The sequence below is a fragment of the Topomyia yanbarensis genome, chromosome 2 (assembly GCF_030247195.1).
Source record: "Topomyia yanbarensis strain Yona2022 chromosome 2, ASM3024719v1, whole genome shotgun sequence".
NCBI lineage: Eukaryota > Metazoa > Arthropoda > Insecta > Diptera > Culicidae > Topomyia > Topomyia yanbarensis.
Window position 1 is genome coordinate 198,654,202 of NC_080671.1, and position 27,855 is coordinate 198,682,056.

Below are 27,855 nucleotides of genomic sequence, written 5' to 3' on the forward strand. Positions count from 1 at the left end.
GCACAATTCGAGTACAATGATTTTATTTAATATCTTTTCAGCCTATACGTTGAACAGAGATGATAGCAGACGTTGCTCCACCTAACGAGTTCAAATGCATAGGATGAATAGAGGAGCTTATATTTATTAAAGAGCATCTTTTTCAGCATTTTTCTATGGACTTCATTTTTACCAAGAGCTCAGAAACTTCTAGTCATTAATTTAGTTTATAATGTTAACTAGGTCACGAGAATGAGAATTTGCGTCGCCCCCGTAGAGGAAATTTCGCAAAATGATTAGTTAATGAAAATCATCTGTGATGGCAGCTACTGTACTCAAATGACCTGCAAAGTGATACTTGGAACTCCATGATGGTCGTCTGTAGATTACACATACAAATTTACATACACTTATTTAACGTTCACTCCTTTACCTGAAAGCTTTGCTCATTATCCGTTTAGAATGGATGCAATTTAAATGCAAATCGCTTACCTGAAATGAAAACGCGAGAAGAAAGATAAATAGAGATTAATTTTTATCGTCTTTCGTCAGCTATTCAGTTTTGCTCTGGTGCCCCGGCGACACGATCGTAAAGCTAAATGAACCACCCCTTCTGGAGGACTCACTTTCACACGGATTCAACTAGTCTACTACCGCACCTAGCTAGCTATACCTATAGGAACCCACTGCTGATGGGAACGTGCTTCAGGAGAATCGCCTGACAAAGCGACATTCAGTTGATGCCATCGCACTTCGGAAGCAGGCGGAAAAGTTGGCGAATTTGGCCAAGAATTCAATTTAAAAATCTGTTTACTCAGACGAATGATTCAATGCTACTGTCACGGTCCAGACTGCTCCCTCCTGGTCATCCTCCATCCGACAAAAGAAACGACCGCTCTATTTGGAAATTTTCTTCTTTGGATGGAGGTGCTGTGTGTGGAAAAGCATGATGGCGATGGAAGAAAAATTAAAACTATGTATCAACCGGGCTGCTGGAGTGTCTGGTACAGAACCAACTGTTTGTAAACAGTACATGGCGCGTCCGTCGTAGCGACAAGATAACAGACGAACAGACAGACAGCTAGGGCAGTTGCACGATGATCTCACTTCCGGACCATCTTCACTAGATGATGCTTCGGTCAGAACTACCGGAGTAGCAGTAGCGAGTCATGGAACAAATTGAAGTATTTCTTGAAATAACTAGAAAGGATTCAACAAGGAAACACTCTTGTGTATAGTCAGCTGCGATATTCAAGTGCTTTTGGATTTAATTAGCCTTGCGGCGCACAATTGAACATACGATATGTGGTTGGCCTCATTCAGAATCATCCTTAAGAAGAAACTGGTAACAGTGAGAAACTTGATATTCTTAGCGTTTTGAAACAAAGAGCATTTTATTTATTTTGTCTTCTGAACTGCGTTTTGGTAACACTCGCAAGCGAACTCGATTTTAGAACAGAGTTAGGCCCTTAAATTTTCAGCGAAATAAGAGATTATCATAAGTCAAAAAACTGTAATTGGCAAGTACACGGAAAAATCTTAAAAAATGATTTACTGAATACCTTCAATTTTCCCAACAAAAAATCGAAATCTCTTTAAATTAGTTATGGCATTTGCGGTTAAACTTCGTCTCATCAGAATCCGACACTAACTTAGTGACAAGACTAAGCTAGCTCCAAAAACGACAGGATTATTGCTAGCTCCAAAAACGACCGGTATTATTTGTGTTTCTGAGCAAACATCTAGTTATGTGCGGTGTCTTGCAAGAAAAGGAGATCTGATTTAGCTGACCAGATTTAATGAGTTCGTAACTTGGTTTGACTTAGCAAGCCAATGCAATATGCACTATTTCTCCTTAGTGGATAAAATTTTAGATAAAATCGTTTTTTTCGGTATTAATGCAGGTTTGTAAACTTTGAATTTGAATGTAGTTTTCGACAATCAAACCTGTTCATACAAACTTAATCTATCTTTTCAGTGTTGGGGAAGGAATTGATTCCTTGTAGCAAACGATACATTTTAATAGCTCCAAATATCGTCTGGAGTGGAATAAATTAATTAAACTCTCAATAACAGTAGCTCCAAATGTCTTGATGTACAGTCCTGCAGTAAAAGTACCGTTGCGTTCAAGCAGCTAGCTAAGAATTTTGTTATGATACAAACTAAAAATCACTTTGTCGTAGAATTAGAGCAGTTAACAGAATGTTAATAAAATTAAATGTCGCGTAAGTCACACCCAAATTCAACTATTGACAAGGCGTCTGCAATTCGAATTCCTAAGAACTTCTGATAGGAAAAACACAAGCGTAAATCAAACGTGCAAAAAAGGTATTGCAGATGCCTTATTAGCACCGAATCGAATATGGGTGTGGCTTACGCAAGCTAATAATTATATTGGCATTCCGTCGATCATGTTTTGAGCAAAAAAAAATATCCGTAACACACAGCAATTTGGCATTATTAAGAAATATATTCCAAAAAAATCGTTGACTGAAACGCAAATATACAACCGCTTATTATTGTAATTACAATTCACTCACGCAGGGTTATCTGATGTTCTGCTTTTCCTGTATAAGATGAGTCGAAAAATTCTCCGACTCCACAAATAGCGTGAGAATAATTTATTTGATAAATTTTAACTAATTTTTTTCTTCTCACCAGAGAAGGTCGGAATTTAAATTTTACATACAAAATCGCAAGCGCTCAAGAACAAAATTCAACTTGAGTATACTGAGTCCACATATAATTTAATGTAAATTAGAAGGGAAAATGATAAAAACTGCATTTTCGGTTTGCAGGTCAGGGTCGGTTTTTGGGATGGCGCAAAGGTGGAAGGTTAAGGCCATGTGTTGTAAAGTCTGATAAATCTTCATCTCCAACTAGCGTAGGGTGCAATTTTTCCGGGTGTTTTCTTGAAATAGCCATGAGTTCAATCATGATTATGAAATGTCCACTGGAATGGAGTATTCTAGATTTGTCTAGAGTGTTTATCGTACCGCTCTAGTTTTTGATGATTTCGATTCCGTAGAAAATGCGGCTGTCGACGAAAACAACAAAACAATTTAAGCGAATTAGAGGAATATTTAACTCAACAGACTCAAGACAAAATTTCAGGCAGGAATTTTCGGATAAGAAAATACCCGTTTTAGTGTTTTCCGATTTAGAATGTGTCGTTTATAGGTCAATTCCCATAAAAGAGTGCAATAAGTGAACAATATTTCACAAAAATGTTCATTGCAATATATTGAAAATAGTGCGAGTGACAGTGAATTTTCGGGGCTCCTCAGCAAAACGGGGTGTACATCGTAACTCAAAATCTATTGGACCAATCATTTTGGAATTTTTCACAATTTTTCTAGGACTACGGTTACGGGAGAAATGTTTAAAGTTATTTTTTATTAATATTTTTACAATAACAGGTTATTTTTTAGCGAAAATCGGATTGTTGGTCTGCGGTCATCGGATCTTGGAATGATTTTGGTGCAAAATGAAGAATTTGCCTTCGAATCCAAGGGTGGTCCAGAATGCACATTTAGCAGAAATTTTGAGATTTTACTTCACCACTTAGCCTTATTATGTTTTTGGAAAACGAAGGTTTGTGAACCTCTTCTTTTCGTTAAAACAACTGTTAGGGTGGTTACTAATTTTACTAAAATAAAAAAATTAACTTTTTAATCATTCTAGATAAAACCATACGATCCTCAAGGAAGTTGTAGATCGACAAGTTTTAGAAAAGTTGGCTGAAGACATATAAGCTCTATTTGTCACACTTTTCATTTTACAACAAATTTAAAATCCAAGGTTAGGGTGCTTCTTGGAAAAACTATTTTATTCAAATGAGTTTTTTGGTACTGATTTAAACCAAAAGCAAGTTTTCAAATAAATTTAACATTGTTTTAAGGCGAATAATTTGTTTCATGGCACCACATATCAAAACTATTATCGGTGAAAAGTTATTTGAAAAAGTTATATTTTTATGTAAAACTGCAAAAGTTATAGAAATAAAACCGTTTTTAAGGAACACCCTAAAACTTACATTTTGATTTGTCGGAATGGAAAGTATAAAATCTTGCACGTCTTCAGCAAATTTTTCTAAAATGTGTTGAACTAAACAAGACAGTTAAGCTCTATATCGAACCGCTAAAAATTTAAAATCTTGCTAAAATTAGAACCACTCTAACCTCCATTTAAATTAAAAGAAGGGTCTTGCAAAGCACAACAACTTTCCTTCACATATTGTAAGGCTAAGTTATTTAGTTTAACAAAAAAAAATGCTAAATTTACATTCTGGATTACTGTGCAGTGGCCGGAAAGTTTATGTCGCAACAGTTGGAAGCTGTTATGTTGTAGGCAACCGAGTTTTTCCCAGATTTTTCACGAATGGTTTTTGGTCGAAGAGGAATGTGTGTACATCAGTCAAACTTTTTATTAAAAAATTACATTATGTTTCTTTTGCAACTTCAATTCATACAGCACTGAAGAAAAATATTCACTCAAGCTTCTTCTTTTGCTAATGCGAAAAACCGGGCCTATCGTTTGACTCCCTCCATCAAGTTTTATACAGTCTCCTTGGTAACTCAACTCACTGCAGAACGCCAGATTTCTTTGAATTACATCTCGCTGCCAACTGTCTTTCGTGTCTTCTTGAGGTTCAGCCTGACGATTGCCCAATATTTTGGACGTTGTTCGCTGCATACTACTATATGGCCAAATCCGGCAATTAAAGAACGGAACAATTGTGTTGCTTGAGAAAAGGCAACCCACATTTTTTTCAGGAGCTCCTGCGCATAAATTTTCTGCTTGATGGCCCCGGTTGCGATGTAAATGTCGCTTTTCAAGCCACAGGAACAGATGGCCTGTCACACGAGATATTTCTTTACGAACTTCGACAGCTTGATGTGTTTGAAAATCTCTGCCACTTTTCCTCTTCCAGTCGACGTAGAACGGTTAGAAAGCTGACAATTGTAATTTTGCTCCGTTCCTCCTTATGCTTCGATACCATTTTAACTCCAAAGCAAATATATCATTCAAATGAGTGGTGCGCAGATTTTTTCATGTGTCGTCTACGTGAGTGGTAGCAGGGCTCGCAGGAATCAACAGTCGATGTCAATTAGTCCAACAGCTTTCCTACGGGTCAATGTAATGGCGTGGTGTACATCAGAACCAGGGTTTATTGATGTTTTACCCCGGGTCCGGAGGAAAAGTAATTGGGTGGCATTTCAAGTTCTTGTACCGTTTGACAGAGGACAGTTGTAAGGTGGTGTCAGTGCCTAGCGATCTCCAGTGGGTTAGTGGTTGTAACCCCGTTGTTTTTGAAAGCAAAACCGGTGCTTTTCTCTTCTCATTTAGAGCGTTGACTCCCTTCACAATTTGGTCTTCAGTGCGTTGGGGAGAATTCAGCCTTGAAACCAAGTCCAGCTATTCTCCTTAGAATCCTCGATCTTTTTTGTAGCCAGCGGGTCAGCGAGCGACGAAAGTCGACCGATTTTATTGAACGTAGCGCTTTGCGGTGGGCTTTGATTCAGTGAAACGCGTTGCAGGGGCGTTCCACTGAATCGGGATACAAGTATGAGTTTACTGAGTCACGAAAGGGTCCTTATAGTATAATCAATTAGATTATTTTGATATAGTTGGAGGCCCGAATTAGAAAATTACTACTTGATGCCGAAATATGTCAGTCCAGGTTGAGACTGCCTTGAAATAACTTTCGTCATCCATCACATGATGCTACAGGATTAGGTGAACAACTGCTGGTATCGATCCATGCGTTTTCATAATTTTCTGGATAAATCATTTCAGATGCTGTAGTGTTCCTACCATCGTAACCGAGTTGGATATGGATTGATAGAAAGTAATGATTTTCCACTTGGGGTGAATTCACACCCAGGGATTAATTAGACTACTGTAGAGGGTGAATTATGTGGCAAAAGTTTTAACTTGTTATCCTAACATTCCCGTCGGATATTTGTTATTATATATTAGTTCAGTGTGTCAAGAAATAAGATGCTTACTGAGAGCAGGTTTTTAATTAGAAATTTAAATAAAATATTTAAAATCATTCTTTTCGGACAGGGTAGTGATGGTAAATAATTTTCAGAAAAGGGTACATCATGGGGATCAATATTCGGAAAGGGGTACGTGGAACGAAAAAGGTTGGAAACCACTGATATAAGGCGTATAACATTGAAAAAATCATGCTTTATATCATACAAATACATAGTAGTATCCTGAGAATATACCGTCAAACTTATTGTTGTTGCTACAAACAACTCTCCCATCATTTAGGACAACGAACGCTTCTTTCGCTTTTTCTTCTACCCGGCGGAATCAAAAGATTAAATCTAAATTGACTATCGCATATAAAACAAACGAAATGTATCTCTCCTTGTCCTTTGAAAGCGCTACTCAGCATTAGCCCATTGAATTGACAAAGCAATTGAGCTATTCGATTCACATTTTGCTTCGTTAGTATTTTTATGCTGCCTTTCTTTCTGATATTCAACTTTCGTTACTGAAACCAACGAATGCTGGGCTGGGGGAATCGGAAAACAGTCGGAATCTGGTTTTCCGATGTATCAAAGTGTATTGATTGCAAACAGTTACACAGCACCTCTCGAAAAGCAGCTTTTTAGAATGTCTAGTATTTTGGATGCAAACGACAACCCATCACTTCGAGGGTGAGAGTATCGTGGGAAATTCCATCAGCCTTCTCGATTTATTGACTGCTGGTACGGACAAAGCAGTACCTAAATAAAGGATAATCGAATTCCCCTTCGTTCGTTCAGCGAACGAGTGATAATGTGGGATATCGAATTTTTCGCATGATAAACTTTCCACAAACTTTGACACAGCACCAGTGGACCTGTCCAATCGAGCTGAGTATCTGTCGAGGACCACTTCAAAGTCCATCTGGAAGGGTGCTTCAAAACGTTTGCACCCCGTAATGTGCGACAGACATGTTCAGAACAGTTTCCTGATGGTTGAGGAATTTCGAACGTTTATTTTCTTCCTTTTCGGAATTGAGAAGCTATGTTTTGCTTATTTATTCAAACCAGAATGCATGAAATCGGCTCTTTCTCAGGATTGCCTTAAACAAACATATTTTCTTCAATGTAGATAAAGTATTGATTAGTGTGATTTGCTAATTTTGATCTAGCCAGCAGGATACTGCAATATTTCGTTCATTACCCGGCTTCTTATCGATGGAATTTGTATCAATTGTGCAATGCATCTCCGTGATACTGTGCAACAAACGTCACGTTAGTCAATTTTGCTACAAGATTAACCAAGTCCAGACAACAATAAAAAAATGATGAAACGTTCACACGATTACTTGAACATTTTTTATGCAAAAATTTCCCAATCGTGAAAACATTGTTGGATTGTACTAAATTTTGTGCACGAAAATATAAACCTAACTTGAAACTTTGGTGTTCAGTTCATCTTCATCCCTATTCTGAGCCAGTTAGATGATAATTCAAAGTAACACCAAATTGGCGCCGGTTCGACACTAAATCCAAGTCACACGAATTGTATGTCCGTCTAAACATTTGACGGGTTCCGAGCGAAGTTTCGGGTAACAAGCAAAGAAATTCTGGTTTGCTGATGAGGAAGCGGATTCGAAATCTTGTCATTTGTTTTGAAAACCAAGAACTCGGTATATATATATATATATATATATATATATATATATATATATATATATATATATATATATATATATATATATATATATATATATATATATATATATATATATATATATATATATATATATATATATATATATATATATATATATATATATATATATATATATATATATATATATATATATATATATATATATATATATATATATATATATATATATATATATATATATATATATATATATATATAAATTGCGTTTAGGTTGTCGATTTCCAGACTAACTGCATAACCATTTCTGTATGTGTAGGATACTGCAGTAAATTTGTTCAATCCTCTCTTACTCTAGAGTCAGTGGCGGATCCAGGGGGAGGGTCTCCCCTCCGAAAATTTTCAACTTGTTGAGAAATTTTAAATTAGTTTCAATTTTATATCAGTTTCAAACTTAAAATCATTTCAAACCAAATTTGATCACTAAAACTGATTTTCATTAAATGAAGTTTTGACGCATAACGTATTGTAGAACGTTCATTCCAAAATAAAAATTTCGGACCCCTCCCGAAATTTTTTTCTGGATCCGATCCTGTCTAGAGTTGATTGGATGTCGACTAATTTGAGTATAAGTTTAACTATTCGTAATTGCATAATTAGGTATATTAATATAACCCTGCGTAATAATCTTTCATCACAATTTCTGCAAATTATTGGAACAAATGCAAATTGTTAATAAAACAGCAATCGATAGTATCACATAAACCAACAAATTACCACCTATCAACAGGAACTCCATATCAGAGAACAAAGCGTAGCTGAACAAGTGAAAGTGTCACGTCACTTTTCCCAAGAAGCGTTAAATAAGCCATTAATTGTGAGTCTCCCATGATAATTGCACCCTTACACATCATCAAACCAAACCGGCGGTTACTGCTTATCGTGCAAAACCACAATTGTACTCCAATTCATTCGGTCATACAGATGCCACATTGTCAAAACGATTGAAAGCCCTGATTGCTGTCATCCATTCCGTCCCCATCCATGTCCATCATGACTGTATGGACGGTGAGAACGAATCGCCTGCTTTGGTTCCTTGTATAGCCGACTTCATTAGGATGGGTGAAAAGCTTTTCATACGAGCACGTATTAATTTTACTACGTTGAATAACGAGTTAAAGGTGGGGTAGGCTTCTGGGTTTCGGAATGTATTCTGATTTCAATCAAACCACTGACGTAAACCAGAGGTTTTCATCCGTAAAATTGTTACTTTAACATACTTGCTTTTAGATTCCTTCTTTCAGTCAATGAATTGGCAAGACGGAGACAACCTAATCCCGGCCAATTTTTTACTATTGTTTTTTTTTGGAAATTCTACAGGTGCGCAGCTAGGGGTGTGCGGCTGGGGGTCACCTCATCCCCCTTAACACTCTACCCCTTCACCACTATCCATCGAATAGGTAAGCTTGTACAAGTATCCCCTTCACCAAAATCACAAACGAGAATAAGCATCTGTCTTTTATTAAACTATGTTGTATTTCAACAATCGTTCGTAGATCTACCAACCTAACAAGGTAAGGAGTTGCAACCAACCCACCCCCTTCACAAATACTGTTTTTTACATCTTCTCTCGACGCGTATCAAAATAAGTTATTGGGGTGCGGTAGAGATTTACTCCTTTCACACTCCCCGCTTTGCAAAACAAGTTAGCAGGAAGATAATATTGAACTAATGCTGATTATACTAAATATTATTCTTTTAGCGTCTAGGTGTAGCTAATCATGCTCGAGGCTGTCTAGAGCTTGAGTATAGAGGTGTGCGCCGATGCATTTTAATCGGCGGTGGATGCATTTTTAATGTGCGGAAACTAAGTAACGCATTTAGCTCTGCGTCAAATTCTCTTCACTAACGCCACGCTCGCTGATATGGCGCATTTTTTGTAATTTAAATCGACGACGAGTGATGAAAATTCATCTCGTGTTACGTCTCATTTGTCTGTGATACCGGGCTGATGCAACTGACACTGAAAATCTTTCCTGAGTGGGGCTAGATCACACGATGAATAATTTATTGTCCGTTTCATCTGTAGATAGACTTTCGTGCACATTTTTAAAGCAGCAAAATAAATATTCTCACGTTAAACTGCACTGGGGATAGCAAATAAACAAACTGAACATCTTATGCACAATCCTAGAGAGGGCGTTAAATGTTGTTTTTGTTAGCCACCGCAACAACCAAACTATGGTAGATGCGGTGTGTGCATATTTTCGTGTGACAATATTATTTTTCTGTGAGTATTTGGGGGTAAAATTCGCAATATAAGACCAGAAATCTTACCCTCTTTTTTTACAATGGAGAAGACCTTTACGTCCTAGCCCAGTACACGTGCTATTGGTAGGGTCCAATCTACCGCACGGGGTGCACTGGGGGCGTGTCGGGCTCGAATGGTGACGCTGCCATTAATACCGACTAAACTTCATTGGGCTCCGCCATCGTTCCTCCCAGGAACTACCTCTCGGTATTACTTCTGGGGGGATGGCTGTACTTAGTGTACTCATTCACTCTCACTCACGCGTTCATACGTCCTGTATGAGGCTTACTTGGGTGCTCTCTCTATCGCACCTTGATTCACTCTCAAACACTCCCACATGAGGCTGACTTTTGTGCTCACCTTTTTCGTCCCTTGCGAGGCTGACTTGTGCTCACCTTACTCATTCCTTGCTAGGCTTACTTTTGTGCTCGCACCACCCATACCATGTGAGGCTGACTTGGGTGCTCACCCTATCACCTGATTCACTCTCGATCGTGCCACTCTATTGTACTTCTGTCACTCCCCCTGGCATCCCATGTGGGACATTTTTCTTAGGCCCCACTTCTGACATACCATGCGAGGCTGACTTGTGTGCTTACCTCTTTCATTCCTTGCTAGGCTTACTTTTGTGCTAGCCTCTACCATACCACGTGAGGATGACTTTTATGTTCACCCTTAACATGCCGTGTGAGACTGACTTGGATGCTCACCCTTTCACTCCTCTGCCACGCCATGAGGCATCGATAGCTAAGTCCCAACATACTACGCTACGACCATCCCGTCTTGGCATGAGGCAGTCCACTTATACGCCTATACACTCACTCTTCTGTCTTGCTTCAGGGTGGCTGGGTTTACCCCTTACGCGGTTGCCAGTCGCTGCGCCAAACCTGCCTCGGCATGAACAGACCATTCACTCCTTTTTTGCGCTTGGTCTTTTTCGCACCATCTAACCAATCACTAGTTAGTCGTGCCCGTCGTCTGTTGCTCGGTTCGCCCGATTACCTGTAGCCTACAGGCAATCTGGATGGTAGCAGCCGAGACTGCGTTCCACTTCTCCACCGACTGACACATCCGCTGAATAAGGGTATCAGTGGTTGTGTCCCAGCCACAGACGTCAAGCATTGCTCTTCTTTCGACGTCGAACCGATGACATACGAACAGTATGTGTTCGGCAGTTTCGTCTACACCTGGGCAGTCCGGGCAGACTGGGACCTCCGCGTGCCCGAACCTGTGGAGGTACTGTCGGAAACAGCCATGGCCTGACAGGAATTGTGTCAGGTGGAAGTGAACTTTCCCATGGGGTCTTCCCACCCAGCTCGATATGCTAGGTATCATCCGGTGGGTCCACCTACCTTTCGAGTAGTTGTCCCACTCACGCTGCCATCTGGCGACCGAGGTCACCCTGGTGCGCTCGCGGGCTCCCCTATTTCCACGTAGCTCGAAGCACTCCTCATCTTCCCGAATGACCAGCCCGACTGGCATCATGCTCGCTATTACGCAGGATGCATCGTGTGATACCGTGCGGTAGGCAGATATCACTCTGAGGCACATCACGCGGTAGGTGCTCTCCAGTTTCTGTAGGTAGCTGGTTACCCTCAGTGCTCTTGACCATGACGGGCCGCCGTACCTGAGGATAGATACGGCAACGCCTGCCAGTAACCTACGTCTACTGGCGCACACCTTTGAGCTGTTGGACATCATTCTCGATAGAGCCACAACAGCAGTCGACGCTCTCTTGCATGTATAGTCGACATGGCTGCCGAAGGTCAGCTTGTCGTCTATAATGACTCCGAGAGACTTCAGACTTCGCTGTGAAGTGATCGCGACTTCTCCCACACGGATAACTGCATGTTGTGCCGACTTGCGGTTGTTGACGATAACTACCTGGAGGCCTCTCGCGCTCATCCATTCCTCGCGTGTTCTGCGGTTAGTTCTACCTCAGGGATTGACTCCCCGTAGACCTCCAGGCCTCTCGCGCTCATCCATTCCTCGCGTGTTCTGCGGTTAGTTCTACCTCAGGGATTGACTCCCCGTAGACCTCCAAGGTTACGTCGTCGGCAAAGCCGACGATCTTGACCCCAGGAGGGAACTTCAGTCTCAGAACCCCGTCATACATGAGGTTCCATAGCACCGGGCCTAGGATCGAGCCCTGCGGGACTCCGGCGGTAATCGGTACCCTTTTCTGACCGGCATCGGTCTCGTATAGCAGCACGCGGTTTTGGAAGTAACTTTCCAGGATCCGGTACAGACCCACCGGTAGGCTAAGCCGGTGTAACGAGAGCGCTATGGCATCCCAGCTTGCGCTGTTGAATGCGTTCTTCACGTCAAGTGTCACTAACGGACAGTATCGAATACCTCGCCTTTTCCGTTGGATCGCTATCTCGGTAGTATTTATCACTGAGTTGAGAGCGTCCACTGTGGACTTACCCTTCCGAAAGCCAAACTGGTTGCTTGACAGACCGTCCGTACCTTCCGCGTACGGGGTTAGCCTGTTGAGGATAATCATCTCAAGCAGTTTGCCAGTCGTGTCGATCAGACAGATTGGTCTGTAAACCGATGGGTCGCCTGGCGGCTTCCCGGGCTTCGGCAAAAGCACCAATTTCTGCCTTTTCCATCTATCGGGGAAACGGCACTCGTCAAGGCATCTCTGCATAGCTAGCCTGAACATGTTCGGGTTCGCTATGATCGCTGCCTTGAGAGCGTTGTTTGGAACTCCATCCGGCCCTGGAGCTTTGTTCATTGCTAGGGATTTAGCCACTGCGAGTAGTTCTTCATTCGTCACTGGAGCCACCATTTCGGCCGTGCCCGCACTGTCTCGTAGTGCGGGTGGCCAGGGGCTTGCGGCTCGAGACAGGAAGAGTACTTCAATAATCGTTGCCAACCGGTCCGGAGACCGTTCTGGGGGTGAGGAGCCCCCTTTGGTCTTGGCCATCACAATCCTGTAGGCGTCACCCCACAGATTCGCGTTGGCACTCTCACACAGGTTGTCGAAACACGCTCTCTTGCTGCTTTTAATGGCCTTGTTAAGGGCCAATTTCGCAGCTCGAAACACTTCACGGCGGTTCTCTCTTGCATCCTCGGTGCGAGCTCTTTGCATCCTACGTCTAGCTCTGAGGCAGGCTGACCGTAGAGCTGCAATCTCGGCACTCCACCAGTATACCGGGCATCTGCCGTTTCTTGGCAGTGTTTTTCTCGGCATAGTGGCGTCGCACGCGCGTGATAGAACAGCTACCAGCGCATCCCCGCTTAGACTGTCGATGTTGGCCTCCAGTACCAGGGCCGCGGTGAAAGCTTCGCTCTCGAAGTGATTGGACTTCCACCCGCGTACCTGACAGGGATCTCCCGCCCTCGGATGCTGCACACCATAGTTGATCCTAAAGCGGATTGCTAAATGATCGCTATAGGTGTAGCCTTCGTCTACCCTCCATTCCATGCCTGGAGCCAGACTCGGGCTGGCAAATCTTACGTCAATCCACCCCGTTTCTACGGAATGTACTAGCGGAGCCATTATTAGCTAGCACAGTGTCGAGTTTCGCAAGCGCCTCCATTAGCGCTTGACCCCTGCTATTTGTACAGCGGCTGCCCCACTCCACTGCCCAAGCGTTAAAGTCTCCCGCTATGACTACCGGTTTCCGCCCCACTAGGTCCGACGAGAGCCTGTCGATCATCTGGTTGAACTGTACTATTGGCCACCTTGGTGGAGCGTAGTAGCTGCAATAGAACACACCATTGATCTTGGCAATCGCAACACCCTCGGCGGAGGAGTGTATCACCTCTTGAACTGGGAACCGTCCCGTTGTACAGATTTCCACCATTCCAGACCCGTCCGACACCCAATTGCCGTTTCCGGCAGGGATGTTGTACGGGTCTGATAAGAGGGCGACATCTGTCCTCGACTCCGAGACCGACTGCCACAGCAGCTGTTGGGCTGCTGCACAATGATTAAGATTTAGCTGTGTGACGTTCACGGCTTCTTCTTATTTGCCTCACCGAAGGGACACGAAGGTCCGCCCATAGCATGTTTATGGGCTTGCTTCTTAGCGGTGCAGATAAGGCACTTGTGCGCCTTAGTGCACCCCCGCTCCTTATGCCCCTCCTCGCCGCAGCGACGGCATAGTTTGCTCCTGTCTATGTTCTTGCACTCGTAGGCTTTGTGGCTGGACTCAAGGAACCGATAGCACCTATCCACTGAAGGCGGCTGGGGTATGCTAATTGGGCATACCGACCAGCCGATCTTCAGCTTACCTTTCTTGGTTACCTTTTTGGCATCCGCCTTCAGTAGCCTGAGGTAGGCTACTTGGGTGCCAGAGGTCCATCTCTAAATCGCACAGAGGCCCGCTCGATTGTCGTCGTCGCATTGCTCTTTAACGGCTGCGACGACATCTTCTGCGGTCGTGAACTCGTCCAGATGCTTGCACTGGAGAGTCATTTCCGCCCCTAGCGACCTGACTTGGGCGCCTTCACCAAGGACCTCTTGGGTCAAGGCCTTGTACACTGCACTAGATTGTGCGCCTCGCTTCAGCACCAGAAGCATTTCTCCCGTGTTGGTGCGTCTCACGCTACGCACATCTTGCCCAAGGGCCGAAAGGCTTTCGGCCGCCTTCATCGACTTTAGGACGTCGGCGTATTTGTCCTTGTCAGTTTTTAACCACCAGGCCTCGCCTCTGTCCTTGGCCTTCTTCGCGGGCCGCGGTACCTCCGGTGTCGGTGCCGGCTTCTTCCTGGTGACCAGCGTCCAGGGGTTAACGCCCCTCTGCCCCGGTCGCGCCGGGTAGCTGGTACCAACGCTCTGCTCAGCGAGGTCACTCTCGCCCTCGCTTACCTCGGCCAGACGGCGTTTGGCCTTAACGGTTGCACGCCGTGTGGTGTCGGTTTTTGCACCCTCGCCTGGCGACTTCCTAGGGCGCTTCGCGTTCGACGTCGTCTTACGATTGCCCTTGCCCTTGCCTTTTCCCTTCGAGGGGAACTTGGCCGCCGCTTCGAGCGACGTGGCTGCTCCATAGAAGGTGAAGGCCACTGTCTGAGTGCCTGTATCGACCTTCCCTCTTCCCTCCCTCTTGGAGGCCACTGTCTGGGTTTCTCTGTCGGACTACTCCCGACATTCCACCCTCTTGGCATAAGCCTGCTGTTTCTGTCTTGCGACACGAACAGTTTTCCGGAGTTCCAGGAGACTCTGCTTTAACTCCTTGCTTATGTTTTGCTTTGCGCTAGTGAACTCGATTATTGAATCGAGCTGCTCCACCACTTTGCGCATCGCGGATAGTGGCCCGTCCAGTGCGTTGGTAGGGCTATTTCCTACCACTACTGGGGGGTCACTGGTGCTATCAGATGCAGCACTCGTCGCTCCACTACTCTCCCCACGGGGGGGAGACCTCGCCAAGCCACCTCTAGCAAAGGGGTTTGGCACCTCCGTTTGTTTATTATAGTTTTTGTTTTTGTTCTAAATATCAGTTCCCACGAGTAGCGCGAGAATAAATGTCCGTCACGCCAGAGCTCCGCATTAGCGTGGTAAGGAACGCTTACTGTGGGGGTTGCCCAGGTACTCCACAGGCTCCGTTAACGATCGAGCATCTTTTTCACCCCCTCGATCACTCATCCCTCGGCACGGGTCGCTTCATGCCTTAGAATTGGGGTTATGACCTATCTTGCTTTACGTGGTGACCGCGGCCCAGATCATCACAACCATCCTCCTTTACCAGGGCTTTGGACCTGTAGCTCTGGTTCTCAATAGTTTCATGTACGTATATTATTACAGACATGCTAGCATCGCCACATCAGTACACCAGCATCGCGAAAAGTCAAGATCACTCTGCCCAACTATTCTTCGAGACAAAAATTCAAAATAGGTCACTAGTCAATCAATGATTAATAAACCTCGCATTGAAAATAATTTTTGTATTTTCACAAAACTAGTTCACACAAAAAAGAGATGGCATTATACTCAAATGTTTAGTAGGTGGTTGTGTCTGAATATGTTTAATATGTTTATGATTCTAGTTCATAACTTGATGATACACTGATTTGTATTAACTTTATTGACTAAAAATGTCAAGAATTGAACGATGTGCAACGATTTTCGTAAATTCTCGTCGTGTTATCGTTATATTTTAGTCTTGAGCTTACCGTCCGATTTTTTACACAGAGTCAGGTATCTTATAGTTTTCGTAATTATTTCACGGACATGAACTGTCGCTAGATAATGTATTTTTGGTGCTCAGCGCAGTTTCATTTAATTCCAAACATTACACTGTATCTTAACAAAAGAATAACAGAGTTACAGGCCCTAGTAGTTCCCTTGTATCTAAAGCTCGCGCCTATGAGACTGGTTGCTAGCAGATGTACACAATAGCTCACATAGAAATTTCAAAACCAAAGAGCAGAGCGAATAATCCATAAATAATAGTCGGAGTTCCTAATAATTGTTTACGTAAGTATATTAAGATTATGTGGATTACTTCATGAACTATATCATGAACAGTTTCACGAGCTCGACTAGTGAATCGTGTCTAGTATATTAGGAATCATGAATCGGTTAAAAAATCGATGAATAATACACTACGTTCCAGTGAAATTGATTACGTGCAAACATTAAGATCATGCACATAATCGTAAATTTGATTAACTATATCTTGAAAGTTAAAGTGCTTTTTTGAATTTGTGGATCATTCCACGCGCACGAATGGTGAATTGTAACTTATATGCTCGCAATCATAACCAGTTGAAGAAGCAAGAATGGATCCATGAATTATATTCCGAGTGTCGTGTAATGATTTTCGAGAAAATATCAAGACTTCGTTAATTTTGTGATCTAATTCACAACCACTAATACAAAGCAAAGATCAATATGTGATAAATCTTATATCAGTTAATGTCGTATATTCTGACCATAGACAATGTTCCTAGATTTGTGGATAAAATTATGAGTCAACAATTATCGAGTTCGCGAATTGTCGGCGTGAGCAAGAAGCGTTGGCGGCGCGCCGCCAGTCTACCTTTCGGTGACGGCGTTTGTAAAAAATTACCGGCGGCGGCGGCGTGGCGCGGCGGTGCACAAGTCTACATGAGTATAGGTGCCAAATTTAACCACAATGTAATAAACACTGCTAACCATAAATTTATGTTCGTATTCATTTATCACTAATTATGGACCAAGGAGAGGAATTTAATTTCAAATGGCATCTACACCATTACAAGTTTATACCTTTGTAGACTTTTAATTGTGTGCTACAATTAAGAGTGAGCAAGCACTTTGTCTTTCGCACTTTTGAACTGTTCGAATGCTACAGAATGGAAGAGTGATTTTTTTTTGCAAAATTGATGTGCTAAACGGACAGTAAGGATAACAATGACGAATAAACGAATATAAGAGAGAATTGTGTGTGTCAGCTTTGACGGGTTTTAAAATTGATTGTAATTTCGATTAAGTGACACCTATTTTGAGACACCCTGTATAAACTTACAGGATCAGTAGTAATTCTTGCCAGTGTTTTCAATGATTTTCGAAAGCGTTGTCGCAAGTCTCATGTGTCGCACTTCCTTTTATCTTCTGTTTTCGAGAAACAGATGGTGATTTAGTTCAGTGCCAACACGATATCGATATCGTTTTACCCAATTATATTACACATAACATTAAGATACAAATGAATTGATCGGCAAGGCGAAAAGTGCAATTAAATGCCAACTTTCTTCCTTAAAATAGAATAAAGTAAATTGAACCTAACACTACTACTTAGAGCTAATTAATTGAAACGAAGACAACATGTGCTTCATGTACTTGAAATATTGTAAATTAAACATAACCTAAAAGGTGAGTTTACATTGAAGCGACACAGTATGCAACATGCATGATTTTTGTCATATTCGCAATGAACTAAAGTTTGTCCAGTTCCTCTTTAGAGTATTATCATCTGCTAAGTTCTGCAGTTGTCCGTGAGATTTCAGTCGAAATAGTACAAAATAAGCAAATCGTTCGTAAAAGGATTTTATTTCACCCACATGCAGAATCCTGGGTTGTAATGTTGCGCCTTAGGAAAACTGATGAATATACATTCAACTGTCTCAAAGGTCCTCCGAAGGTTCCAGGAACATGTAAAAAACCGACATTTCAAGCGGATTGCAAATATTTTGACGCGGGATTTGACCAAAAATTTGATGTTTCGCAACGAATACCAGCAATGTTACCGGAATGCGTACTCGAAAACTACACGAGACGTCGCTAACGAAATACCAGGACTTCATCATTGATGGTGAGACCAACATCAAAGCGGATTTCAAGCTGTTACCGGGATAGGAATATTTCACGGGTAAGGTTGCTATAGATGACCGTTTTCAGCGCAAAAGTCTGTCGAAAATTGCTTCTATGTACCTGATTTGGCAGGCCATCTGCACTTGTTTCAACCATGATGAACCATCCGTGACCAAAGGGTGAAATTTACAAATATGTGCCCTCAAAAACGGGTACTGTCATTTTTGAGACAGCAAAATCAAAATTCGTTATTTTGGACCGATTTAGCGTCATGCTACTATTACAAAACCGTACTGGAGTGGTATACGGCTAAATTGAGCCAAAAGGCACGAACCCACCAAACTATGCGGAACTCCTTATTGGACCATGATAAAGCGCGAACTTCGAAAGACCAAAGGAGCGGCGAAGGATGTAATGAAAATGACGAGGAAGTGAGAAAAACTGAGAAAATCGTACCGATATTGACTCAATTTGATTGTATTATTACAATACTTATCACAGATTCGCAAATATAAATATTAGTTATAGAATAATTGGTGTTATCATTTCTTATTCGAAAAGTTTTCGACATGAGCAATTCCATAAATGTCATAAGCATAAGATGATAAATTCCACATAGCTTTGCAAGATAGAAAAAAATTCTTTTCATTTGACACCCAACATGCCTACTTTGGTGAAGGCAGGGTTGAGATATTGATCAATTATAAACGTGAAAGCAAAATTTCTAGGTTTGAAACCATTTACTAAAAATGTTGTATCTCAGCTCCTCGACCGAATTTTTACAATATTTTTTCAGTACTTTCCAATACATATCTTTAGTCTAAAGAAAAAAATTAACTAATATTTGTTTGGTGCGGATTTCCTTAAAAATGACTTAAAAATATAGTTGACACTATGTTTAAAGGTTTTATCAATAATAGGAACACTGTAAAAAACATTTTACTCAATCTCAGTATAAACCTTAACCGACATATGTAAGCTGAAATAAATAAATATATGAACTGAACCGCAGTAAAACTTTGACTTGATTTCGATTACCATAGCTGATTTATGAATCAATCTGAACAGTCGCAATAATGAATGACTCATTCTGTGGCAAAGGATGCTACTATAGTAAATCAAACTACAAAAGCGAAATCAGGCACTATACGTAAGCAACTTGTGCTACTGAAAACTATAACTAATTACTAATACCTGAAAACCTAGTAACAAATTAAAATATAGACGCTGTCTGTGATAATAATAAAGTGAGGTTATGAATTTCTAAATCGCCTCTTTAGCATATTTTGCTTTTCGAGTATATTCATACGTCATCACTGTGTCTAAGTTGTTTTGAATTTTCAATCGTTTGAAGCTCGTGGTAATCATGGTCGCAAAAATGGAACTCGTGATAGGTCTGTTTTTGAAAGATTTCCGTTCTATTTAAAAGAAGCTGAAACCACTCGGAAAAATCGAAAGACTCATTTCTCGCACCCAATTCTGTTATCGAACGTCAAAATTTGGTTTTTATGGTATTCGACAAAATCTCTGTTCATAGGTGCAGAACGTTGCCAGGGTGATGATTTGGGGATGTTCCCCAAAATTTTGAAAGTTTCATTGCTGGCCATGGTGCTGAAATCGACAGTACATATTTAGGAATCAGGAATCAGAATAATTTAAATCGATTGGAACATGTTATACGGAGATTTGTTCCTTCCATGTCTTCCACTATTTTCCTGATAGGAAAGAAAAGAGATGTAATTGGAATTGGAAAATGACAACGCACAACACAACAAAAAATAGTAAACTGCCTAGATACTTCACTCCCGATGGAATTATGAACTCTATCGATAAAACCTATAACTCTATGGAGTATTGGGGATAATTGGAAGGCTTCAAGATGACACATGTCGTTTTTGCAATAGTGATAGAGAATCTTCAGAACATTCATTGTGCAATTGTCCTGTACTATTCACAAAAAGAAACAAATTGTTCAATTGTTCGGTTTGGGACTAACTGTATCATTGAGACTAGTCAAAATCTCCTAAAAAGGTATTCAATTTCATACGTGATTGGAAAAATGCTAAAAATCTTGTAATAGTGATTACTAACTAGCTGAGTTGATAATCATATATTAAACAGGGGATATACCACAATAGATCAAAACACTAGTCGCAGTGGTTGATGTATCCGACAATGGAAAAAATTGGGTTTAGCTGGTTAGGTACAATAATATATTCTTGAGTTTTAGCTCGCTGTAGATAGGTTCGTCTATGTATGGGGAACCAAAAATCCAAATAAGTATTTGCAGTACTGCAAGCTAGATGACATGAAGTCCCATAATCGGATTCAAAATGATTAAACGATTATTTAACCTACTGTGGCATTTGTGCAACTGTTTTTCTAATAACTTTGCTCAGAGGCTCGAAGGGCATTTCTGCGAGCTTTGCGAGCCGATTTAAATGCCTCCAACCCATTTATACGTCTGCGATTCCAAGCCCTTTTAATAATATGATATAACCATTTGGAATCATTAGAAGGTGATGATGCATTATGCGGAACGTATGCAGAATAATAGACACATTTTCTGTCTATATTGTGATTGTGACAGCACAAATATCGCGAGTTGTGAGGTCGGATGCAAGATTTGTATCTATGGTACTTCTTAAGGATTTCGAGGCATTTCACGTGAATTTGTCATGCCTTTTTTGTTTAGTAGCTACGAAAAAAGGGTAAGTCTTAATATAGAAGTGTTTTTAAGAAAATACGATCCGTGAATCAAAGCTGTGGAGACTTTTCTTTCCTGCACAAGGCTGGTTAGATTCCTAGTTGTTGTACCTAAATGCTGATGAATAATTTGGGTTACTTTAACTATTACTGTACAGATCATTATACATTTCATCACCAGCACCTATTGTATAGAAACTAGAAGATACCAAGATCGAAGATACATTACCGTTATTTTAATCACTCGATTTGCGAAGAATTAAACGTTTGCTATGTCAGAGAGTCACCTAACATAGCAAGAGTGAGACCCATTGTCTCGTACTACCTGGACGTAGGAATTCAGCGGATCGCTTTTTAGCTGAGATACCTAAACCCGCCGGAGAGAGTTAAGAGACTGTTATCGAAGACTACATATTAAGAAGACTGATATCTCTTTACTTCTCCTATATAAATGAGAAGCGACAGAGGTTACAGCGGCTTTGCTGTACGAAAATAGAAAGCTCAACGTAAAAGTAAATATGTTTGCGTGCATCACTAGGGTCCATCCATACATGACGTAGCATCATATGGGGGAAGGGGAGTTTTGTATTTTGTCATGATGTGTGACGACATAGGGGTAGAAGTACATATCATGCTAGGTAGCTTTTTAAAGGGGAATAGGAGTTGACCTGACTTCACGGCAATCTTACCCGTTTCATCTAAAAAACACCGCTTTTAATTTTAAACGGTGACACATGTCCTTCAAAGTCTTATAAATAATGTCTTTCACTGCACATGTCCTTCAAAGTCTTATAAATAATGTCTTTCACTTTATAAGTAGCTTTTAAAAGCACTCTTGATGGTAAATTTGGCCATGGCCATGTGGTAACAAGAGCGCTTTTTTACCACATCCACATATTCAGAACATATTTTTGTGAATTTAAACATCTTTTTTGCAAACGTATTTTCGAACAGCGATCTTGAAGAGGTCGATGGAATATTGCTGTTACGGGTTTTATGTGATTAGTCTGTGTGGTATTTCGCCCCAAGACGAAACCAACAAATATACATATGTAATGCATTTAAGGTGTAGATTTTAATGCATATTGCGGTTTTCAAACCAAATAACGAAATGAATGTCGAACCATTTTCTGAAAGCTGTAATTTATGGCATACCAAAAAGACGCCCAGAAAGACAGTCTGGTGAGCTGTGCACGTGGTAATCGAATTGCCATCTACACTATAGCCGACAATGGTTGCAACCCACGCACATTGTGCCAAAATATTTATTGAAATGTGCATTAAACTTTTTTTTTCACGGTAAATTGACAAAACAGGACAAAAATCTATTCAACTGCTGATTCAGTCTGAATTTCGAGTCCTTCAAACTCAATCTATTCCTGCAGAACTTCATTATGTTTGCTTTTTGCATCGTACTAATGCGATAGGACAAAACAGCAATGAAAAACAAAACTTCTTCAAGTATATTTCAAAGTTCGAGACGATTCTGTTTTGACATATCCTAAAAACAGGAGTCGTTAGCAATAGCCAACGGAGAACAGAAGTGTATTTTTCCTATAGTCAGAGCAAGTCTAGATTGGCATTTAGCTACAACCACAGATGAGAATTTATGATAAGCTTGGAAGAAGACATCCTATAAAACCGGAAAATTTTCCGAAATCCCAGCAATAAGTGTAATCAGTATTTTCATGCAGCTTATTTAAAGGGAACACAACGTTAAAAAGGACAGTTAAATACCACATACAGCCCGGCACGACAGATGGATGGTGCGCCAGCTGGCAATGTTCAAACCGAGCGCAGACAGGTCAGGACTTCTTCAACATAGACGTACATATCTCGGCCAGACAGATTCTCTCATACACGTGATTGTGAAGTGGAGGTGCACGAATAGCAGCAAGAAGGGTACGCACGGTATCCCAATAGAGGTACGTAGTGCGATAGAATTTCGAAAAGTTGGAAACTGCTGCATTGCATCCTCGTTCGGAAAGAGATTACTGCAAACCCTTCCATGGCTGCGGTGAACGATGGGTATGAGTGAATTCGCTTCCAGACGCTGCCGGCGCAACGACATTGTCGTCGTGCTTCGTGTGAATGAAGCGTACGTACTAGAGCACGAACTGGAGGAGCACCACCCTCGCCAACCATTTGGCCAGTGATTCCACAGACGGTGGAAAAGGGCTAGTGGAGAAGGCGCTGCTTCATAAATCTTCCCCCCGGGTATTGTGTCTCGCTAACAACTGTTGTGGTATTTGGCGTCAGCAGGAGAGGATTTGGAAATTAAACTTTCCTTGGGGGAGAATTTGAGGCTGGCGGATCGCGGCGGCAGTCGCAGCTTTGCTGGCAAAGTATTACAAACACTTGTAACTGCGCTGTAACAATGATAAAAGTGTAGAGTGCTTACAGTAAGAAACATAAGGGCAATAATCATTTTACTAAAACTTTCAAACGGTTTCCGCACAAATGATATTGTTTTCTGAGCACCACCCTTTCAGCTTATGTGCGAGTTCGTTTAAAATTGTTACACACGTATTCACTTGAGAGCGGCTGAAATACCTCAACAAGTTGAAAGCTATATATACGGTAGTGAAGTATACTGGAAATTATCTATATGCAATTAGTATATTTGCCTATATTTGACATATTTCAGAAGGTGTTTGTGATTAGGCGTATTATTCTTCATGTCTATACGGATAAGGGTTCGAAAAACGTAAACAGTTCGTTGTGAATTCGGGCACAGCTGAAGATATTTTGTATTATCAATTGTAAAAATAGTTATCCTTCACTATCCTACACCAGTGGGACAGAAAATTAAGAAAAACAAAAAAGTGAAGTAAGTGGCTATTTATGGTGTACATTTGAGGGCTGTATGTAAGGTGTCGTTCTCAAGTTATGTAGCTTCAAGAAAACTGAAATAAATATTAAAAAACAGCTTTCGCGGTAAAAAGTATCTAGAGACTTATAGCGTTTTAGTTTTTTTCTTAGTGCTGCACAAGTGTAGTGAAAAGAAAGAGATAGACTGATTACACCCAAGTTTGAATGAGTGTAGCACCGACTACACCGGTGTAGTGCACTGTCAAAAACAAAAATGCCATTAGTGTCTTCAATAAAGCTACCGAGAATCATATCTAAAAAAAAACTTTGTTGAAGACATACACGCTATATGTATGCAGAATTTCAAGAAATAAAACAACAGTAAGTCGCAAAACCTTAAGAAGTGAGATAATGACAGCATTGGATAAAGAATTTCGTCAGCTATATTCGACTTTTGCCTGATTTAGCATATATTTTAATAAGTTAGAATTATGGCTAAATTTTATCTCGAATTATAAATGAAAAGAATGCTGCGATTCAAACCTTGAGCACAATGTATTCACTTCAATACAATGTCACATCCAATCTTATCTAACACCGACCATGAAAAATTTGAATTTTTATGTGCTAAACAACTTTTCAGAAGATCATAAAAACAGTCAAGTACTTACAAACATGAATATTTTATCTGTGAATCACTTTGCGAATTTTGGTAACTTTTGGTTAAAATTTGACAGATCGTTGCGACGCATCTCAAATGTTGACAGATGGATGATCATTTGGAATAAACAGCTACAAAAACTATGAATTGGTAGAGGTGTGAACATTTGTCGATATTTTAGTTTTAGATTTGTTTTGCTTATAACGTTAAGCATGGCAGTCGTAGCTTCGATACGAAAACATCCACATCATGAAATAACCCAAACAGCATAACTGAGCCGTCATTGTTTTTGATTTTTCAAAATGCAAAAAATAAATGTTAATGATCAAAATGTATTTCTATTGGGTCTTGTTGACGCATCTTGCTGTTGTTTGTTGATATCCTCTTCCTTGTCGGCGTAATATTAGCTGCATTGTTTGTCGCAACTTGGGGATCATACAGTCAGCTTTCGTTCACGTTCATGTCGTCATCGGATGTTGCATCCAGGTTGCTCACTTTCGGATGTTCTTATTGGTTTCTTGTGCTTACAGGTCGCTGTTGTAGATCGGTCTTCATCGGCATCTGATTTGTGGTGTTGGTCGTTGGTTTGGAAGCATTTGGTGTAATCGTTGTAGCTTTGCTGTTCGCAATGGCGGTGGGTTTAGTGGTAGGGTGATGTGCCTATTATGGCAGTAGAGCCTATTGTGACCCTATTTCGTACCCCTTGGTTTCGAACCAAGCATATGAGATAATGACACTATCGATTTGGCTAAAACAGGTGAGAAAAAATAAGCTCAAGTTTTATTCTTTATTTGTTGTGCACATATGTATTTAGAACTATCCTCTAAATCCAACTTTTAATTAAAACAAAATCACCTTATTGAAATATCTACTAATCCGCCTCGCTCACGTAGTGAACCGAAACTGGATGCAACGGCGCTTAGCAAAATAAACACTTACGAGCCAGCATTTACCGCCTCATATCTCGTTATTCCAGCACAAATATACTAAACATTGCACTGATACATACCTTTATTTTAGCTGGAGAACCTTTTTACGATAATTTCACTTTAAAATCACTCGTCAAACACTAGAATAGGCCTAGTGTTATAATAGGATAAAACTAAATACGGGGGTTCCTATTATTGGCATGTTTTGCTGATACACTACCACAATCAAAACCAACTTTTTGTATCCATCATACAGAAAAGAATCACCAGTGCGGCCAAACCAAAACATGAACTTGTAAATATAATGTAATGCAATTTCAGGTATAAGTAATCAATTACTTCAAGTTATTCAACTAATTGTTGATTGCAGATATTTTATTTTCATCTGCACATACAATTCGGATTGATTGTGATTGTGTGATGTGAAACTTGTCATTCCAGTTGTTAACCTTCGAATGGTTTTTTTCTGCGTGCGCAATTCTGGGCGCTCTTCTACTAACAGCTGATGAGTTTCATTGATGTGCGTGATGTTTACGTTTGTTTTGATCGGCTGAAAAAAGCAGAATGATTCGTTTTACAAATCACACGTTGGCGTCCATGATTTGGATACCTAGTTAGAATCGACGCAAATGGAATATGAGGCATTGCGTTTCAACTAGATTGTTTTTCGATGAGGTGGAAATTGGCACACCCATGAGGCGATAATTGGATCGTTGAGGTGGGAATAGATGCACTGAATGGAACATTTATTTTCATTTATGCCGAAAATTGAGGCAATTCTGCTAAATAAGCATTATATAGATGTTTAAGAAACAGTACACTGATACTTTATTCTGAGAAAGGTTATAGATAATATGGCTTCTTTTAAAGTTGTTCAAAAAATAGTGCAACCTTCTACCTAATGGTGCCAAAATAGGCTCATCACCCTACTTAGACAAAACGTTGTTGAGTTAGTTTTTTGTTATTGCGTGGTCCGCAGTCATAGGTTTAACAACCGGTTGTGGTTTAGCATACGACGACTGTATATTAATCTGGGTCGTAATAGCAGGAATTTCTTTAGCAGACTCCGCGCAATGTTTTCTATGTTGCAGCGGCTGATCACAGAACTGGTACGTAGGAATCTGCCCTGGGTGCGTGATCAATATTCGTTGAACGTAACGTCTTGTGCATTGGGATGTTCGGTATGAAAGGATATCGGACGCGTTTTCATCACACGAACTCTGTTGTGGAGGCCTGCGAAGAAGTTCATCCAAGTATCTTCCTTAACGGTTTCCACTTCATCGTTTTTTGGCATGTGTTATTTGATAATGTCCGCAGTTGTACGCGATGCCAGGTCATGTAGCTTAACTTCAATGGTGTCATTGTCTATGTATGTTAGGATACCGTATAAAATGTCATTACATTTGACAACGTATTTCAAGTTGTTCTGTGAAGCAAATTATTCTGCTTGCCTGATGTTTTGTACATAATCTGTACCTCAAAACGTAGATGATGGGATTGCACAGCATTAATTTCTGCTGTGTTGAGCTTCATGTTCACCTTCAATAATTGCTCCACTCCATTTCATTGATAGTCTTATCAAACATTTCGAAAAGTCAACAGCAACACAGTTCGACGGAATCGGATAATAAAATGGCTTTGTGTTACTTATTGCTTGTTCACGTTTTACACACTAGGTCATTGGTTTTCAACCGGGGGTGAATTCACTATTAGGCTTTTGTAGAAGGTGAATCATGCGGGATAAATTTTAACTTATTATCCTAACATTACCGTCGGATTTGTTTTTATATTTTGGTTCAGTGTGTCAAGAATTAAGATGCTTAATGAAAGTGCTCAGGAAAGGTTTTAAACTGGAAAATTATGGTTTCCATCCAATTTAAAATCTTTTTTTCTCTTACAGGGTAATGATGGTAAGCAATTTCCAGACAGGGGTACATCATAGGGATCAATATTCGGAAAGGAGTAAATGGAACGAAAAGTGTTGAAAACCACTGCACTCGGTAGTAGGAATCGAATTTTGCTTTTGCAACTAGATCACGTGGCGCACGGCAGATACGTTGCAACCTAAGGGGCATGGGGGGGGGGGTGGCTTTGCCCTACCAAGCGTTTTGCGCAGCACAACCATTCGTTCGAGAACGGTTCAAACGAACCGGTTCTTAAAAGAGAATAAGCGAATGAAAGTTCTTTTTAAAGGAACAGTAGCACTCAATGCTCTTCAAAGCAAATGAACTGAACATCACAAGCCGTTTGTCAAATTCCCTCTTCTAAACTAACCAGCTCCGCTCACATCGCTCTATTTTCTATCTCCTCTCTCGATGGTAACGATCTTCCTTCGGAGTTTGGATGGTTAAGGCTATCTTACTTCAAATTTTCTCGAGCTCGCCATTCGCCTTTACATGGACATGATCACCAAGTTGATACAATGCCGCTTTGTCGACAATCGGCTGTCAGCCCCTTCTACCTCAAAGGTTTCGTATGCGTATCGTATCGCGCCTAACAGAGCGTTTCGATGCGATGCTCAAGTTGTACCGTCATCGAGGATTGCACTGCACTTCTCGTCTTTCTCCAACTG

At 40.8% G+C, this 27,855-nt stretch overlaps 1 protein-coding gene across 8 annotated transcripts in view; it reads right to left on the reverse strand.

Annotated features, from left to right (window-relative positions):
- The window catches only part of LOC131682614 (probable serine/threonine-protein kinase nek3), a 293,923-nt gene that overhangs the window by 171,583 nt on the left and 94,485 nt on the right, over positions 1–27,855 (reverse strand). Inside the window, exon 3 of one of the 8 annotated variants that reach the window (XM_058964240.1) lies at positions 413–471. The exons of the other annotated variants lie outside the window; for them this stretch is intronic. Coding sequence (XP_058820223.1) covers positions 413–429 — 17 coding nt within the window. The 5' untranslated portion in view covers positions 430–471. The remainder of the gene's footprint in view (positions 1–412; positions 472–27,855) is intronic. 8 annotated transcript variants of the gene reach the window in all.